Genomic DNA, 19,752 nt, shown 5'->3' on the forward strand with positions numbered 1-19,752 from the left:
ATGGCACATGTTTTTTCTCTCTAAAGACATAACATAAGCATAAAACATAAGCCATCCAAAGAGCCAACTGACTGAAAATTCACAACCTGGTCTTTATGATAGTTTTTGATGTTTGATGACTGCATCATGCAACTGCTGTTGCTGGGCCTGATTGAAAATAGCTGTCTAAGTGCACTCCCACGATGGGCGCCAAGTGAACTGCCTTGTCCTGACAGACTTCGACAACATTCTCTGTGAGAGGTCATGATGGTAGTTGGCCTAAAAGAGAAAACTGACTTTAGAACACTTCTAGGTTTACGTCATTAATTGCCCCCTTGTTGGCTGAGATGCTGAGATTGCAATGTGTTACAATGTGAATTGCACTCTGACACATTTAAAATAAATAAAATAAAAAATAATAATAAATTGACCTAGTGTATCTATAAGTGTTATCATTACTGGTTTGATCTGATTTTGTGCTTATGTTACAAAGTTGGATAGCGAACTACAATTAAATGGTTGAAGATGAACACACATGCATACATGTATACAGATGAATGTGAAGGTCAGTGTTGGACTTGCTGTGCTATAAAACAATTAAAGCTATCCATTTTAAAGAGGAATAGATGTTTGTTTAGTTGATTGAGACAGATCTATTCTGGGCTCTGTCTGTTACTGTACTTGTTTTTATGGTATGCCAAAGCTGATTCACACAGGTATGTGGTGCCAAATTGGATTAACATCAGCAGATTCCCCAGCTGAGCAGAGAAACTCTTCCATATGTTGATGAGCAATCCAGAACTGTCAGCATTTGCCTTAAAAAGCACATTAATAGCCGATATTTTCATTAAAGCCAAGTATTTTACATTTTAGTTAACCCTGAGTTTCCTGTTGTTCCCAAATGTGTTAATAAAAAATTTTCAAGCCTGAATTACACACTTCAACTTTGAGTAAGAGTTACAAAAAGCTTGTGTTGTCTTACAAAGTGCATTTAGGGGCTCATGGTCTGCCTTCATGCCATGCCATAGCTCTCTGAAACATCCTGAAATTCAGATTTGTTTCGCTATGCCTCAATCAAAAACCACTGTACAGAACACAATGTGAAAGCTTCACACACAGTGCTCTAATTTACGATGTGTGCTGTGAAATCCCTCATACCACCAGTAACAATTCTGCCTACTCAGGTCCATTAAATTCTTTTAAAGACGACATGAAACAGCATTCACAAGCTAATTTACTTCCATAGTTTGACATATTTTCTAGTTAGACAATATATTCAATGAGAAACAAAATGTAGGGCAGAACTTGATTATGTCCATCAGAAAACTGGTGGTGAAAAAGGTCTTTACATGAGAACAAAACCAAAAGTAAAGTATTTTATTCTTCCCATTAAAATAAGTTTATTTGCAATGCTTCTTTTGTGTTTAATTTTTTTTTGCTTTCCTACAATTTCTTTCCAAAATGGTTTGCTGTTATTATATTATATTTTAATACAAATTGTATTAAAATTCAGTTTTCATGTTGACTTGCAATGAGGTTCTATGACTGTGAAAATGTTCTCAACTACTGCTGCGTTCCATTTGTACTGAGAAGTTGGAAATTCCGAGTCGCCAGTAGGAACTTTTAGATGGAATGCCCTCCCAAATCAGAGTTCCGACTCGGAATCTTGGATGAATCGCAACAACTCCAACTTCAGAATCCAATATGGCTGCTCATCAACAGACGAGAGACAGTAGTAATATATTGTTTGTTAGCGCTTATGTTCGTCTCTGTCTCAATAAACTCAAAGGTGCACACAGTACTATCCATCCTCTATTTGTAGGACATGATACTTTCGTGTTATCTGTGCAAAATACTCTTTTTTATGTGTTTTTAACTGACTGTTATTGCTAAATTTGGTTTTAGGATTTCTCTAATGGAACATGGTCCACTTGGCTGTGACGTCATTCCCATCTACGACATCTGACTTCCAAGGTAAATGGAATGCAGCATGTGTATAGAACAGTAAGAAAATTCTGGATATCATCATCTTGTATCATCAACAGAGGAATTCAAACACTGAATGCCTGGTTGATTGTTCATTTTAGTGGCATCAAAGCTACTGATTAAGCCAAAAGCAATGCTATATTAGACTATATGCTATGTATACATCAGCCTGTGTGAAAAAGACTTTCAGTAGACAGAAACTCTGAAAGTTGGTGAGCTGTGAAAATTACATGATCTAGGACCTTTATACAGTGCCTGCCATTATAAAGACTGTAACTTTGATTTGGCATTTAACCTGATTTCGATTTAAAAAAAAATGCAATTCTGATTAGTGGCGCAAATCATAAACTTCGTAAATCAGCCACAAAAATACATCTGCGTATCTGCAGTATCCACCTTTTTTCCTAACGAACCTACTGATTATGGGAGGCACTTCCGGTTTTGGGAAGTTTCATTCATAAAGACTGAAACAAATGATTTCAAATAATAAGGTTGGCCTTCAAATAATCCTTATCTCTCGGTTTGAATGAACTATTTTCAGACGTCAGAATAACATTTAAATGTGAAATAACAATAGTATCTTTGGCTGTCAAAATAATAGAAATATTATAACTCAATGTTCCAGTTAATGAACATTTCTGGTGAAGGAAGTGCATGTTAAACAAACATTCATTATGATACTGCTGCAGAAACAATCGGTCTTTTCGGGTTATTGATCGTCTGTTGTAGTAATTTGTTAATGCTTTTACACTTTTAAATTTCTTTCGAATTGTTTGATGGTTGAAGGGTAAGTAGAACCCCGACAGCACACGTGCATCACGGTGACGTCTATATGACGTCTGCATTGCATCTGCAAGACGAAATGCGTTAGGCATTTGATAGATTCATTTAAGCTACTTATTGAACACGTGGATTAACAAAGTGCTTTTAACATAGGACCTTGAATAATTAAAAACATACACTAAATTTGATCACTGTGCTATAACTAAACTGCGGTAACTGAACTAAAAGTAATATGACAGACCACTAATCACATATTACAGTCGAGCATTAATAGTGTCAGATACAGTCGAAATCGTGCGCATGCGCAGAAAGGGGGGAGGAGTCGCTGAAAAAAAAGGTGAATGGCTCTTATGGCTGACTAGCTAATCAGATGGAAAAAAAACATATTAAAACGTTCCCGAGTGTGAATATTACTACATTACATTTGCTGTAAAGCCTTTATAAGGATTTTATGATTGCAACATCTCTCTTTCTGTACGCACTGCTCTTGAAGCTGAGCGTGATGAGTCGTTTCCTCTGATCTCATGAGGCTTTAGCATGCTAGCATGCCCTCTGATTTTATATCTCTACTGAGCGCAGATATCGACCCCAGTTCTCCCAAATCGCTCTATTCCAAAGGTAAGAAAACGCGTTTTTATAATAGCACACTCTCTCTTCATTCATTTAAAGTTGCGTTCGTCTTTACGGAGACGTTTAGCTGTGCCTGAATACGAAGACTTGCTAACGTCACTTAGCACGACAAGACACGCGCTAGCTGTGTGTATTTATAAACGTGTGTATGTGAGTCCATATGAACGAGTGAATGTGTGTGTGTGTGTGTGTGTGTGTGTGTGTGTGTGGTCTATATATAAATGCGCGCCGTGTGTGTGTGTGATGGAGAGGGAGAGGGAGGAGGGAGAGAGAGAGAGAGAGAGAGAGAGAGAGGGGGGGGTGGGTGTGTGTGTTTGTTTACCTTTATACACATTTAAAGTTAATCGTGGCTCCGAGACAACCAAGGTTTGTTGTCTAACACCGAAAAAAAAAAAAGTTATTTGTGAACACACTGTAGGTGCTTGTGTGCTGTTTCATGTTAATCGGCTTTTATGCACTATAAATGTTGGACTAGCGCCATGGTTAGAGGAAGCATGTGCAGAAACTGATCCTCAGCTATTATAATTAATATTTTATCTGCCAATAGCCACACATTCAGCTTGACTACTAACATGCTGCTGAATCTGGCTGTGTTGACTTGTCATATCAGAAGGTAAGCATGCGATTGGCTGATTTGATCGTATGACGTTCCTGTGTTGATGTGATGTTAGAGGCTTATGTACAGTACGCCTGTTATTTGTAACGGGAAATGATTTAAGACAGACACAGCTACAGAGAGTCCCTCTGTGGTAAGCCACTGGGAAGTGCATAACATCCTTTTTTGGGTTTGCATGCAGATTTGAATTTGAATGAATGTCTTGTTATTTTGAAGCTGTTCTTATTAAACATGCACTTCTGTTGTTTCTTGTCCAGCACTGTTTGCGTTACAGACGTGAATGACACTCAAATGATGATAACGCAGATGAGTTCAGTTTTTGTTTTTTTTTTTTAAGAACACGTTTGCGAGGACAGAGCTCCATGCTTAAACAGCCTTAAGGCCTGTTCACATTGAAAACGATAACTTTACGAGTAACTAACTATGTTAGAGGGCATTTACACAACATCATTTCAACGTTTTTATGCGTTTTGGCTGTTCATTTATACGACAGCGGCGTTTTGGGGCTGTGAAAATGCAAAAAATGTAAAATTATGAAAAATTATTATTTTTTCGTGTATCTTATAAAAATGCGAATTTTTGTGAAAACGGTCATGTCCTGCGCATATATTTATTCGTGTAAGTGTGAAATTCAATATCACCTCTACTGACATTAGGTGGCACTTACAGTAAAGCAAATATAGGCTGAGTGTGCTTCATTTTCACACACAGTTACGCATGCAAGTCTTTCAAGTTCACTGCATTGACCACAAGTGAGATCGACCCGTCTGGTGCATGTGTGCTACCTAACAGACCATTATATTTGGGCATTCAAACACTCGCACATGCCGCTGTTGTTCACGCACAAGTGCATTGTCAGCATGTGAATGTGTCGGTATGAACAGGCGTATAAACAGCCGTTTATTCAAATTAAATTGTTCATCGTACAAATTTCCTAACGACATGAAAACCACTCACAAGAAGACCACACTGTTCTTCATAAAATGACAAAATCTGATATATTTATAGTTCTCGAGATGTTTGCACGGGTCACGTGATCATGCTTGGTCTTGTGTGTTCATCTCACTTGACTTCGTAGTGACGGACAAGTTTAGTAGTTCCTTCTAGGAATTGCTCTGTAGAGAATTGTTTTCATTATGTGGCTCCGCCTGCGTTTGGTGGAGTTTTACAAAGCCGGCGTTCATGAAGATGAAGTGTGTAATTATTGTGACACTTTGGTCTCCTTCCAGCTCCAACAGAAGTTTTTTCTGTACTTTCGAATTCTTTTGAACAGATTTAATCCCTGCAGTATAAAACACAGCCTAGGCTGAGGAGAGTCGGACGACTCGGACCATCCCATTATCTCTTTGTCGTCCAGGGATGCTTAGTGTTAAAATAGCAGGAATGCAGAACATGTGGAATGCAGACCTGCTGACCGCGGCTTCAGTTTCACTGCAGGCACCAGCGCTTTTATTTACAAAGCATTTCTGTCGGGGAGTGTTGATTCAGGCTCCGATTTCCATCTCTGTGTTTGTCCACTTTGTTTCTCTGTGCCAGAATGCTACACTGATCCTGAAATTATTCAGTGAATAATGCCCCGTTCACACCAAGGACTGTAACAATAACAATAAAGTATTAAAAACTATAAGATAGAAAAACAGATAGATAAATAATAGCCATGGATCTAGTCTTTGCACCTGTAAACGTAGCCTAAAAGATGTGGAAACTGAAAACTATTCAAACTTTATTAAAGTAACAATTGGACTGATTTATTGTGTTGGTTTACATTTTGTTCCTTCGTGCAGCGGCTCTTTGAGTCTGTAAAAACCTCATCAAGCTAAAAAAATAAAACCAAAGATTTTTGATGTCATGTGTAATGTGATCTTATTAAAACGGTTTCATAAAATTGGTATCGAAAAAAGTATCATTCAGGAACTGGTATCAAAGTCAAGGTATTGTGTTTTTTTTTTTTTTTTTAATGATACCCAGCCCTACTCATAGCTTGACTTTATATCTTAATGTGACTTGATTTCTAATTTAAAACTTTATTCCCAGTTGCTAACTATTTTTAAAAACAGGGAAACAGGCTTCCTTTAACTACCCTATTTTTTTTATATGAGCTGTTTTTTTGTCGTTTTGCATTTTCAACCTTATATTCAGACCATAAAATCATTCTGAACACAACCTTTGCTTGTGTGATGTTTATATTTTCTAGCAACATTAATAAACTTATCTAAAATATCAATATGAATTAAATTAATATGACAACAAGTTTGCAGATTTAAAACTTTAGGGTATATATATAAGATTTAGTTTAGTGCATTAGAAACTGGCCAAATGTCACAATTTTATGTTGCACTTTTTTAATAGGAGAAAATAATTCAGTCTTTAATGATCCTGGGATTTGCTTTAAATACTGTACTTGTGTAAAATTCTAATTCTTGTGCAACACTATTTTTTTTTTCTTTCACACAAACGAAGCAAATAAACAATTTTATTTCATGAAGCAAAGCTTGATAATAATAATTATTATTGGAGTCATAAAGTGTCAGAAGCATACAGTGTAATCAAACCATTGAGAGTGAACTCAGAATGGTTTTGTTATGGGAAGTAACTCTGCTGTTATGTTTGGCCCAGTCACCTGTCAAGGGTTTGCAGGTAATGTGGAGAGAAGCTGTCATGGTGATATCGCTTCAGTGCTTCCCCGATCAGCAGCGCTGTAATCATCAGCATGCTGCACGAGACACATGGGCCTCATGGGACGTAGTGTCCCTAGAGCTCTGGGAATCATAAACACCTCCTCTGCTTATTAAATATCTGCTGCTGCGCAAGAAAGAGGACGTGCCCGGTGTTTATGTGTTATTATATAACTTTGAGTGATGGACCTGCAGCATTTTTTTAAATTATGAAGCATATGAGATGAGGCAAATTTCTAACTGCTGACAATGTTTTTGTGAAATTTTTAATATTTGTTTAATTGGCTGGCTAATAAAGCAGTAAATCATGTTTGTCATACAGCTGTTTTTTTTTTGCATTTTTTTTTTTTTTTATTATTTTAGTTTTTTTTGTTTTTGTAATTAATATTAATATGAGAATTGGTGTTTTTGTATTTGGTTGTAGTTGAAATTAAGTGTAATTTTAGTTTAAGTTTTTTTTTTTTTTGTATATGAAAATGTTTTATTTATGGCTTTAGTGAAAACCTTTGTACACAATATAATTGGATCGTGTTATGAATTGCACATAACATTTTATTTATACTATCTTTTGAAAGGGAGGGGGGTCTTTGAGTCATGTGGTAACATGATGATAACTTGTTTATTGTTATAAACTCGCCTACACAGTAATTTAATAGGCACACACCAATTTTTTTTTTGATGCATTTGTCTTGTTAATGGATATTTAGGCTATTAAACCTGGATTTAGTGAAACAATTAATATATATATATATATATAAAAACCTACATGTTCAGTGTTGCTTAAAATATGAAGCCCTGCATGCAGCGAGATTTCATCATTGCTCAAGAGTTATTGTTCTTTGTTAGCACATCTTAGTACAAGTACATCTTGACCTCACCCTGACTGTCTCTCACACTTTCTGTGTGTTTCAGAGTCAGTGTATGACCTGCTCCCTAAAGAGCTGCAGTTGCCCTCGATCGTACAGCAGGACAACCCCAGCATGAGCCAGAAGAGCGGCGGAGAGGCCGGACCTCCTCCTCCGGCTGCCCTGGCCTCAGGTAGGACACTTTTCACATCGCTCCTACCTTCGTCATTTTGTGTTCAAGCTAGAAAGACTCTCCTAATCAGTTTCACTCAGTTCTGTGCGTGTGATGTTCAGGTGACTTCCTGTGAAGCTTAACTTTTGATTTTTGTGTTTTGGGATCTTTACTCAACTTTTCTCTTTAGTGGTGTGGTGTTTTCATTTTTTTTTCTTCTTTTTTCTGTCTCAGCATATGGGTTTGTACATTTTGCTATTAGTGCTGCTGACTAGTGCTTCCTTTTTTTTTTCACTTATCACACTTTTTTAAAACCCATCTGCACGTCCTGACCCTTTTTTCTTCATCTTTTTTTTTCTTTCCTCTCTTTTGGCTGTTTAGATCATTTCAGATTTTGCAGACTAACTCATTTCAAGTGTCTTACTTGACCTGTCCCATTAAACCTGTTAAAGAGAGCTTCCTGTTATTGCTGTCAGTGGGGTTGAGTGATTTCCTGACTTTTCCCAGTCTGGAGAGCATGTTATGTTTGAATAGGGCCCTATGATTTCGGCGATGTGGACGGAATCGCGGAATCCTGTCATAAAAATGGAATTTACTGTATAACACGGAACGTTACGGAATTTGTCAAAGTTTGAGTAAATTTATCAAAAGTAGGTCATTACACTTAAAGCAAATCTTGATATGGACTAGTATCTTTACATATTAAGCAAGAAAAATACAATTTCAATATGAATCCTGCATGTTCTGGGTATCTCTGTTAATGAATGGCGCATATGTGCGGTTTCCTTTAGTACTGAGCGTGCGGCCCTCGCTGTGATTTCAGCATCTGCTGCCTCAATATTTGAATACATGAACACATAAACAATCTCCAGAACTGCTCTGAGTCACTTCATGAGCATTTGACCATTTAATTTGAGAGAAACTATCGTCATAAATGCACACAGAAATTTAAAGGTATTCACGGCAACCCGTCAAAATAAAAGTTTGGTTTAACTTGAAGACATTATTGTGCCTGAAATAGCCTGTTACTGTTATTTTAAAAACTTTTAATAAACTGTAATTTTTAAAAAACTTTTAATAAATTTATGTTAAATTGAATAAGTTTCATGATTTTAATTAACTAGACATTTTGTGATTGATAAAATGTAATTTAAACATTAAAAAAAGGAGTCCAGAAAAATTTAAATGAAAAAAAAAAAAAATGGAATCCAGAAAAATTTAAATGGAAAAAAATGATTTTGGAAAAAAATAAAATGAAATTTGGGTAAAAATGAAGCGGATTTCATAGGGCCCTAGATGAAGCCAGTCAAGACAATATAAACAGCACTTACTGACTGGCAGCGGTTCGTAACACATTAGGTGACATCTGAAAAAAATTAATCATAAATTATTTTTCATCTTTGTCTACAATTATATTGGCGTTAGGCCTAATTTGGGGCTTTTCTCTTAATCTTTTTGCTTCTTTTTTGGAGGCCTTCTCTCAACTAAAGATAAAATTGCTTTAATTTAGAGTAGGGCTGGGCAATATGGCAAAAAAACAAAACAAAAAACAATATTAAATCTGTTTTTATATTAATACTTCAAATCTTGTTTGTGTATGCACTTGCAGTGGAAACAAACAAACAAACAAAAAAAAACTGGTCTTTTTCAGCAATGCCAATCAAATACAATAACATATAAATTATAAATAAAAAATAAAATATAGTTAAATGTGATCATGAATTATGTTTTCCACAATGTTTTTCTAAACTGAATATAAAAGAGAATGTTTTATAATTTCTACGTAAATGCACCAATATAAGAATGCATATTAACAGCATAATGCATAATATCAATATTTAGTTGAGATGACATCATAAGTGATCCTATGTATTTTCTTAATTCTTATCAATTTGTCATGAAAATTTTTTTTTTTTAAAGGAAAATGTTTTGTTTTCATAATCTTAATCAGAATCTAATACTAAAATTTCGATAGCTGTTTCACTTGGAAATTCACAACAAAATATATTTTGTCTTAAAAATTTGTTACATGAAAAATTCAGCGCCACACAAGGATGCCTGTGAATATTCTAGAGTGAACAAATACTTTTGATTAATTTAAATTCATTTGCAGAAGTCAAACTCTTGTGATTTCTGGTACTCAGCTTTAAATTAGAGACATTATTAAAACATCTTGTTTTATATGTGTTTAAAGTCATTTTGACATTTACAACTTTGCTTCGGTCAACAAAATAATTTAAAATATATTGCCCAGTCCTAATTAAGAGGCAATACTGTGATTGCAAATATGTTTGCAAGTAGCCAGGTTAACATTACACTACTTCCTGTTTTGACAGGAAGCTGAGGGATCTTTAAGTGAAGCAGCCCAGACAAATATCAGTGTTTTTGCAGCAATAAATGTTAGGTAAACAGTCAACCAAAACCAAACCCACCACCGAATTAGGATGGTGAGAAAACCAATTATTTGATTCTGTAGAAAAACTGGCCCATTAAATTTGTAATCTAAAACAAAACAAAAAAAAAAACAGATGTTTTTATGAATATTATGATTTTTGCTCAAATGATTCTGACCAAAATTTGCTGATATCTACATTGGATGACCAGCACTTATTGTTTATTCGCTGTCATTTGTCGTTTTTATTCCAGGGAGTTCCCTCTGAATCAGGGAGAGTCTGCATATAAAATGGTCTGCAGTTCTCTGCTTCGTAGGTCAGAAGCTTGTTTATTCTGTCTCCATGGCTACGTTCAGTCCCAACCAAATCGTCCAATTGGCATGCACCTCAGAATTGTCATTGTGCAATATTATTTGTCTATGAGAGGCTGTTTTGAATAGATCAGCTCTGGGTTATCAACCAGTACCACACCAGTTTGCCCAGTTGGCATGCATTAGTTATCATTGGCCAATGTAATTTGGCTTTTTTTTGAATAGATCATCACTGGGTTATGCAGAAGTGACAACAAATGCTCTGTATACCCCTTACGCATGTTTATTTTTTGCTTTTTTTATGATAGGACTAGTTATTGGGCCATTATTGAGATTCTGCAAAATAGCTACAATGTTCCAAAGAAGAATTGATATAGATAAGAAAGAAATTAGGGATTGGATAATGTGTCAGCTTAATTAGGCCTACTTTAATTAGCGATTTAATATTAACAAGACATTCAAAACAGATAAAAGCCAATGATCAGATATCATGTCGAGTTTCACTGCTTGATCGGGACTGCTAGCCAGATTTGCACGGACAGTTTTATTAACGTTCTGCATTGTGCACACTACAGATGCTGCTGCCACTTGCGGCGCTGCCTCCTCCCCTGGAGGACTCAGCAGTACACTTCCTTCCTGTCCCAGCATGCTCTCTGCTACCTCAGCCCCAGAGCAGGCTTCCAGGCTCCACAGCGTTCCCGCCGCGGAGGGGATGCCAGAGAGGATGGGTGTGGAGCCTGGATCAGTGGTGTCTATCAGTGCGGTAGATGCTGTCGGAGCCACACAGAGCCAGGCGACTCCCTCGAAGCGGCGGACCGTCCTGAGCATCTCGCCCCCTCCGGAGGACCTGCTGGATGACAGTCGCATGTCCTGCCAGGATGATGTGCTTCCCAACCCGGACTCGGAGCAGAGCAGCAGTATGTGGATGGACGACTCTGTGTCCAACTTTAGCGTGGGCAGCAGCAGTTCATACAACGACAATACTGAAGTGCCCAGAAAGTCTCGGAAGAGAACTCCTCGTCAGCGGCCGGGGCCAAAGCCTGCGGCCCGGGATGAAGCCGGCATGGATGTGTTTGATGCAGACAGCGCTAAAGCGCCACACTTTGTTCTTTCACAACTGGGTTCAGACACCAAAGTCACACCCAAAGTGAGGTTGGTGACCTTTGTCGTTTTTGACCTCAAAAGATGTCAAAATTAGTTTTGATTTATAATTTTAAAACGTCATGGAAGAGGAGTCACTGTGTTTGTATGTAGCTGTTTTTTTTAATATATATATTTATACAGTGTATTAAGGTTATAATTTTTATGTTTTGTTTTATTATGTTTATTATCTTAATTTTTTTTATTTTCCCTGCAGCTCCCTGGAAGTGTCAAACAATCAGAAAGGGGGCATTCTTTCCATTCAATACCCACAGAAGAGTGAAGGGAAGGAGCTGAAGATTTTGATTCAGCCGGAGACGCAGCACAGAGCACGATACCTGACGGAGGGAAGTAGGGGATCTGTCAAAGACCGTACCCAGCTAGGATTTCCTACAATCAAAGTAAGAGCTGAATGCACATTACATTATCTGGACAAATATGGGTTTATGGATAATACAGTTTATGTGGTAATGTTTCTAAATATGGCACATCAGTTAGAGGGAGTCACTGAACCAGTGGTGCTCCAGGTGTTTGTGGCTAATGACGCTGGACGTGTGAAGCCCCATGGATTTTATCAAGCCTGCAGAGTGACGGGGCGCAACACAACGGCCTGTAAGGAAGTGGATATCGAAGGGACCACAGTTATTGAAGTGAACCTTGAGCCGACCAACTCTATGACCCTAGCGTAAGGATCATTCTGTCTGTGGCTACCAGTGGCAATAATAGTCTCTTTTAGTTAATATGTATTGTTAAAGTGTAATGTGATGTGTCTTGGCAGCGTGGACTGTGTTGGAATCTTGAAGCTGAGGAATGCCGATGTTGAAGCTCGTATAGGGGTTGCTGGCTCCAAAAAGAAGAGCACTCGAGCTCGGTTGGCCTTTAGAGTCAACATCCCTAGAGCTGATGGATCTGTCCTAACCCTCCAGGCCCTCTCCTCTCCTATCTTATGTAGTAAGTGCAAAGGATATCAGGGTATAGATTTGATATTAAGGGATATTAGTTTCCACATTTCTAACTGTATTCCATTTGTCACATTTTCAGCTCAGCCAGCTGGAGTGCCTGAAATCCTTAAAAAAAGTCTTCACAGTTGCTCTGTCGCAGGAGGAGAGGAAGTCTTTATCATCGGCAAGAACTTTCTAAAAGGAACAAAAGTTATTTTTCAGGAAAATTCTACAGGTATTGCATGCAATGCTATCTAATTCTTTTTGCATCTAACTATGTCATTGCATACTTGTGTTGGACTTTGATCTGTTTAAATGCATGTGTAGAATATGTTTTGAACCCAAGTACATCCTTTTCCTGTTTTCTTTGCTTTTCAGGAGAGTGGCTGGCAGGCTGAAGCAGAAATTGACATGGAACTTTTTCATCAGGCAAGTGCAGGAGATGGCTGAACTGTTTTTAGCTCTGTTGTGTAATGCTTATCATTCATTAATATCTTGTTTAAAACATGATCTCAAAATTATTTGGTCCAGAATCATCTAGTGGTGAAGGTTCCCCCATATCATGACCAGACTTTGACCTCCCCCGTGTCCATTGGGATTGCTGTAGTGACAAATGCAGGGAGAACACATGATCTACAGCCTTTTACCTACACTCCTCTAACAGGTTGGTGAAGAGAGGATACATTTTATTAAATCAGCAGATCAAGATATGTTGACTATGAGCAAAGGGTGTCCATTTTCTTCCTTGGATAGTCCGAGACACACAGTTGGGATCATATTTTTGGGTTACTAAAGTGGCTGGGGTGAACAAATCATTTGGGTCTATTTTGTTGTTGGGGATTTAGTGGTAGGGATAGAGTTTGTCCTATGGTTGTTTGATAGGAATGGGTTAGGGTATTCTTAATACATATATTTGGGTAAATCAAGCAAAGTTACTTTGGTAAAGCAGGTATTGAATTGTGAATTTTAGCATAGCAGAGGCTTATCTCATGGATGTTAATTTGGTCATGCTGACAGTGCTTTGTAACTGTCCAGAAGTGTCCTTTTGCATATCATAGGATTGGCACATTTGCACCTGAATGCTTTTTGGCAGGACAAGTAACAGAAATGCAGGATGAGTAGAAGTGCTGCAGCAACTATTTGACAAGATAAACATCTACAGCAATGGATTGAAGTACCTTGGGTTAAAGATTAAATGCTATTGTTTTTGTGAATATTGCCATCTAGAGTCGCCAATTGTTCCTTGTGAAATTTTGGAAAAAGTATTCAATTGCACTTTCACACCAGTAGATGATGGTCTCATTCATTATTTTAACTCTTTTAATACAGAGAAAGTTGAACTATCAGTGAAATCAGAACTGCCAGCCACGGTCAAGGGCTTGCACTTTTTTTGAAGAGCAGATAAAGGTTTGGCAATATCAAAATATTTTCATGTTTTGCATCCATTACACTTTTAATTTTTTTGATAGACTCTTTAGAGCTTTAAAGTTTGAACTCATTTGTTTATGACTTTGTTTACAGCGATGCAAACCGAGACAAATTGTCTAAACAATGTCTTAATGTTACCTATGGTCAAACGAGAAGAACCCATGGAAGTTTCCTGCAATGCAGCACCTTCAGACATTTTTAAGGTACTGTCATTTTCAAGGTGCTGTAATCCTTTTTTTTTTAAATTTAAGTTCCAGTTTTAACATTGGAATCATTTAGTTTAGGAAGAAAACCCAAGCAAAGTATTGTTTTCCTGAATAGGGCATGAAAGTTAACACATTTTCTCATTTTTGCAATGCAGCCTGTAGAGGCCCTTAGTTCAACCCAACAAATCTTGGAGATAAGCACTGTCCTTCCCTCTGCCACCAAGTCTTTTCCAAGCCCTGTGGCTCTCCAAATCGTCGACTCCCAAACGCCATCAGCTCAAATATTTACGACTCAAGAAACCTTATCCACCATTCAGAAGCAGGACATTCCTTCACCTACATCGTTCCAAGTGTCCTTGTCAGAAGACACAACAGTTCTCCAGCCTGTTCCCCCTCAGGTCCCTCAGCAGTTCTTGCGTGAAACCCCAGAAACTTTGTCTCCAGAAGACAACAGTGTAGATGGAAGTGGAATTGTGTTGGTGGGAATAGACTCTCGGAATCCTCCATCCCAGCGGCCACAGGTTCAGGCGCTTTTGCCCCAGGATGGTGTTACACAGCTAGAGAGAGCAGTAAGAGAGCTGCAAGCACAACAGCAGCTAAATTCTGTACTTTATAGCCCGACGCCGTCTGCAGAGAGCCTTCAGCAACACGTCCAGGAAAACATGAACAGTTTAAGGTTGGGTGGAAATGAGACAACTCTAATAAACCAGCAACAGCAGCAGCAAGAGCAGAATATATTGGAAAATCTTCAGCAACAGCAACAGAAAGCACTTGTGGATCTACAACATCAACAGACAGTCCTTGAAAATTTGCAGCAGCATCAGAAGGTCTTGGAAAACCTCCAGCAACAGGCTCTTGGCAACATTCAGCAGCAGCAAACACACAAAGTTTTGGAGAATCTACAGCATCAACAGCAGCACCATCAGAATGTCCTGGAAAACATTCAGCAACAAAGTTCTATAGTGACTCTGCAGCATCAAAAAGTTCTCGATAATCTTCAGCAACAGCAACAGCATCAGAAAAATTTAGAAACTCTTCAGCATCAGGAAGTATTAGAGAACCTAAAGCAACAATTGCAGTCAGAGCTCTTGCAGACACAGATTCCAATGCAGTGCACGCCTAGCTTCGCTAGTGAACAGCAAGGCTCCACACAGACTAATACTCTATCGCAGCCCTCTGAAGGCTTCCTCCAGAACACAACCCAGCAGCAGTTGCAGCAGCAGACTGCTCTTTTCCAACAGACAGGAGGTCTTTTGACCATTCAGACATCAAGCTTTCTGCAGCAGCCATCCTCTCAACCCTCACCTCCACTTTTTCAGAGTCATAACCCCATGACTGAAACACAAGACTCGCAGACAGTACTCTTTGGAACCACAAAGTCACCACAAGTCCCAGCAACGTTATTTCCTGGTACCATGACAATGCTAACAAGCACCAATCTACCTACAGATCAGCAGGCTCCTCCAACTAGCCTGTTTATTGCGCAGAGTGTGTTGCCCAGCCAGCTATCATCGGATAATAACCAGAACCAGCAGCAGCAACAGATAACTTTCCTCACACCCATGCAGACATCTGGAACAGAAGGTCAGACTGTCTCACTTTTTCAGGGACAAGCACAGTTGTCCACTCCAATGGAACAACAACAGTCTCCCCAACAACAACAACAGATGGCAACAGCCCAACAGGCCCCTCTTTTTCCAAATATTGCCACAATATCCCCAAATCAAGCAAGGCAACAAACACAGACTGGCATATTGTTCTGTACCACAACCATTAATCCCCATGATCTTCCCCAGGCTTTGTTATTCAGTGGCCAGAACCAAGCTTCTTTAGGAAGTGACCATCTCCCAGAGAATATATTTCAGGAGCAACAACCCATGCAAGTTGTTCCCAGCTCTGAAAATGTTGCTGTGGTCAACCCTTCAAACCAACCCACCGCCTCAGCAGCCCAGCCAACTCCGAATCCATCAATTATTTTTCCACAACCCAGTGTTGTGAGTGTTGCCCAACAAGACTCCGCAGAGCCCATGTCTTTTCAAGACCAGAGCACTGTTGTGAGTGACTCGTCTGCCAGTATGTCTTCAACACGGACAGAACTTTTTCAGGACCAGCAACCTATGCAGGTTGTCCCCAGTGCCACCACCGTAAACCCTGTCTCTCCTACAGACCAACCTTCTGTCAACATCTTCTTGCCTCAGTCAGCAATTTCAGCCCTGCAAGGTGGTGTAAGTGCTCAGGAGTTACCTCCAACTGCCACAACAGCCACCATCTTTAGTGGACCGAGTGGTGTGGCAGTGGGTGGTCTCCAGAACACCACAACTCCCGCCCCTCAGCAACCTCCCAGCCAACTCTTTCAGACAGCTATTGGGGGAACTCTTAGCCAACCTGTACAGCCAGGACAAGCAGGTCTTTATCTCTTTGAGATTCCCAGTGGTAAGTGCAATTAAGTCACAACATGAAATCAGAATTGCAATCATTGTCAAGAGATTCTGTGGAGCAGTGCTTCGCAAACCCCTCTCCCTCATCAGACACACCTAATTTAAGTTTTGGAATCTCCGTTAAATGGTCTGGTCAGTTGAATTCAGGTGTTAGATGAGGAAGACAAAATGTGAATTTGTGGGGAGACCCCAGGACAGGTTTGAGAAGCACTGCTCTGGAGGGTGATCCCAGTCAAAATCGCTCTTCAGAAGTGGGTTCTTTTTCTTCATGAGATCCCCAGTTGCAAGTGCTATCTTGTCAATTTTATATCAGAATTGCAATCATAGCAAATAACGGTAAATTTGGAAAATAAAAAAGAATGACATTGAGAATTGTTGAGATGCTCTGGAAAGTGATTCTGTCCTTGACGTAGTTCAGGGGTGTCCAAACTTGGTCCTGGAGGGTCACTGTCCTGCAAAGTTTAGCTTCGGCTTGCCTCAACACACCTGCCTGTAAGTTTCTAGTATGTCTAGTAAGACCTTGATTAGCCTGTTCAGTTTTGTTAAATTGGGTTGGAGCTAAACTCTACAGGACAGTGGTCCTCCAGGGGCAGGATTGGTCATCCTTGATCTAGTCCCAGTCAAATAATCTCTTAAATTGGTTGTGGCACTGGAGTAGTCCTCCACTGTGGAATGTACACATTTTATGATCCAGCAAGTTCCTGATGGCTAAAATCAAGTCTATCCTACATTTATGTCTCATGCAACAGTGTGCACACCTTCAGATGTTGCATTAAATTTATAAATTAGGTTGATTGCAGAAGGTTCCTTTCTGAGACTCAAAAAAGCCTATTCTCTCTTTTATTAGAATGTGGACCGCTAATGAATTCTCCTGGTTCGTCGTTGTCAGATCAGCTTGTCACCATGGGCCATCCTGGTTCGGATCAGGCCCAGTTTCAGACTAGTGCGCAGATTCATCCCTTACTGGACCAGTCCAGCAACCTCGATGATAAGATAGACGAACTTCTGGAACGTTTTCAGGAGCAGGGAAAGACTCTCCCTAGGGATTTTTTGGACCATTAAAGATAAGTAGTCTGAAACCTCAATCCAGTAGACCACCGTCCATACTGCTTGTTGATGTTTCTTTACATCTTCCATCTTGTGTAGGTATTATCTAAACTTGGGGGTTGTCTCAATTGGAGGTCTTCACTTGTATCTATGTTTCTGAAAGCTTTGTAATGTGTTGTTTTGGTGGGACATTTTACGTATGGATCTTGTCACAGCTCCTTTTCTTGATGGACATAAAAGGGTCCATTTCATTGAGGCCACTGTTTGGCATGTCAACATATCATGTGACCCATTAAGCCATTAAGTATATTGGCACTTTGCTACTTTGTATTGTGTTCTTGACTTCCACTTGAATCTTGTCCATTTATTACCATCATTAATCTGTTTTTTCAGTAGAAACCAACCTAGTACAACATAAATTCAAAACCTTTTTGTTGCTGTTGAGATACTAATACATTGTGAATGAATTTGAAATATATTTAGCACTTTAGGGAGTTTCTGCCATAGATTCTCCCTTTTAGCTTTGTAACCCATATGTGTCTAGTTGGCTGTCAAAGCGTTTCATGTTTTGATGGTCATAACGCTCTTCTAAAAATGTGTTTGTGTTTCATTACTCTTTAGTGTCTCCTTTCAGAATATAGCCTATTTTATGAGCCATGTTTAATGTTTTTTTTATTTGTTTGAATGTTTGACATGTCCATCTAATCTCTCCATTTCCACATACCATTTAAAATCAAGATGCTCTATGTAAATCACTCCTCCACTTCTCTTGTTTTAGTTTTGTTTTATTTAATTTTATTTAAATGATAAAGAGGTCCAACATGTAGACATGAATTCCTATCAGGGATGTGAAAATGTGCAACATTGCCATTGAGATATGTGAACAGATTATATTATCATCCACCAGAGCGTCTACAATGTGTGTGTTTGTGTGCTCAGCAGAAAGTCACGGAGCACATTTGTACTATATAAGATGCAGCTACGTTCTTGATTTTGAATTATATGTGGTTCATGGAGATTATTCAAATAAGCACAAGCTTGGGAAGAGGATTTGTTGTGGTGGTGCACGCAAGGGATAGTTCACCCAAATATGAAAATCAATATTTACTCATCTTTATGCCGTTCCAAACTGGTATAACCTTCTTTCATCTGTGGTGCTCAAAAAATATAAAACTGAAGATATTTTGCTTTATGAGGAATGCATGAAAGAGATTTTAGAGACACCATTGAAATTTTTGGTCTGTTCCTCACACGCAGCATCTGAAAACTTGGAATACTGTGCACTTGCTCTTTTTGAGTTTGACAGCTTTAGGTCATTGAATGCTTGTAAAGAAAAGAGCGGCGAGAACATTCTTCAGAATTGCTCCTTTTGTGTTTCACAGAAGAAACACGGTCCTACAGTATTCTGAATGGAATGACATGAGTGTTAGAAAAATAATGATAGGATATTTATTGTTGATGTGAACTATCACAACTATGAGGGTGGTTTTTGGGCAGCTTTAAAATGGAAATTAGGTCCATATTTCCTTGAAGGGTTTAAGAAGGGATTGGTTATTTTCAACCCCCCCCCCCCCCAAGTTACAATAAACCGCATCTACGATCAGATAGAGTCGTTGTTAGTGGAGAAAATCTGATAAAATCCCAAGTTTTAAAACAAGCTATGATGAAGAGACTGCTTCAAACCACCACTGCACGACAATCTCATCATACAAGTTTTAAAAACGATCTTTTGGAAAATATGAAAGCTCTTACCAGTCAGAAATCATTAGTCATGTCTCCTAACTGGAAGATTTGTCTACAAGTAATCATCAGAGTGAAGAAGGGGGAGTGTACGCTGGTAAATTAACTTGTACAGGGTTTGATATTGGCAGAATGCCACCACATTTTGTCATAACTGATACTAATTGGTTGTTTACATCAGTCTTGATTTTTTTTAATATTTGTTATAATGACATTTTGAAGCATTTTTTCATCATTTCTTTCGAACGTCATTGTCACACCCTCACTGGGGAGATCTTTTTTGTTGATCCTACTATGACATTGCGCTGATATTTTATTAAATCACATTTATTTGACATTTTACTTGTTCATAGACACATGCCGTCTTTTAAAAAGCTTTTTTAAGACTTAACATCAATGTACTCTACTCTAAGAAGCAGCTT

General features: G+C 38.6%; 1 protein-coding gene across 1 annotated transcript; it reads left to right on the forward strand.

The window, feature by feature from the left end:
- Positions 1–3,092: 3,092 nt before the first annotated feature.
- Positions 3,093–18,395, forward strand: LOC109049650 (nuclear factor of activated T-cells 5-like). Its single transcript, XM_042715745.1, is given in 13 exon segments — positions 3,093–3,366; positions 7,582–7,707; positions 10,966–11,542; positions 11,748–11,931; positions 12,025–12,215; positions 12,309–12,481; positions 12,572–12,711; positions 12,853–12,900; positions 13,003–13,135; positions 13,801–13,869; positions 13,987–14,102; positions 14,261–16,538; positions 17,391–18,395. Coding segments are annotated over 13 exon segments (4,323 nt in total). The 5' UTR covers positions 3,093–3,293; the 3' UTR covers positions 17,606–18,395.
- The last annotated feature ends 1,357 nt before the right edge of the window (positions 18,396–19,752 follow it).

Source organism: Cyprinus carpio, chromosome A25, assembly GCF_018340385.1.
Source record: "Cyprinus carpio isolate SPL01 chromosome A25, ASM1834038v1, whole genome shotgun sequence".
Taxonomy (NCBI): domain Eukaryota; kingdom Metazoa; phylum Chordata; class Actinopteri; order Cypriniformes; family Cyprinidae; genus Cyprinus; species Cyprinus carpio.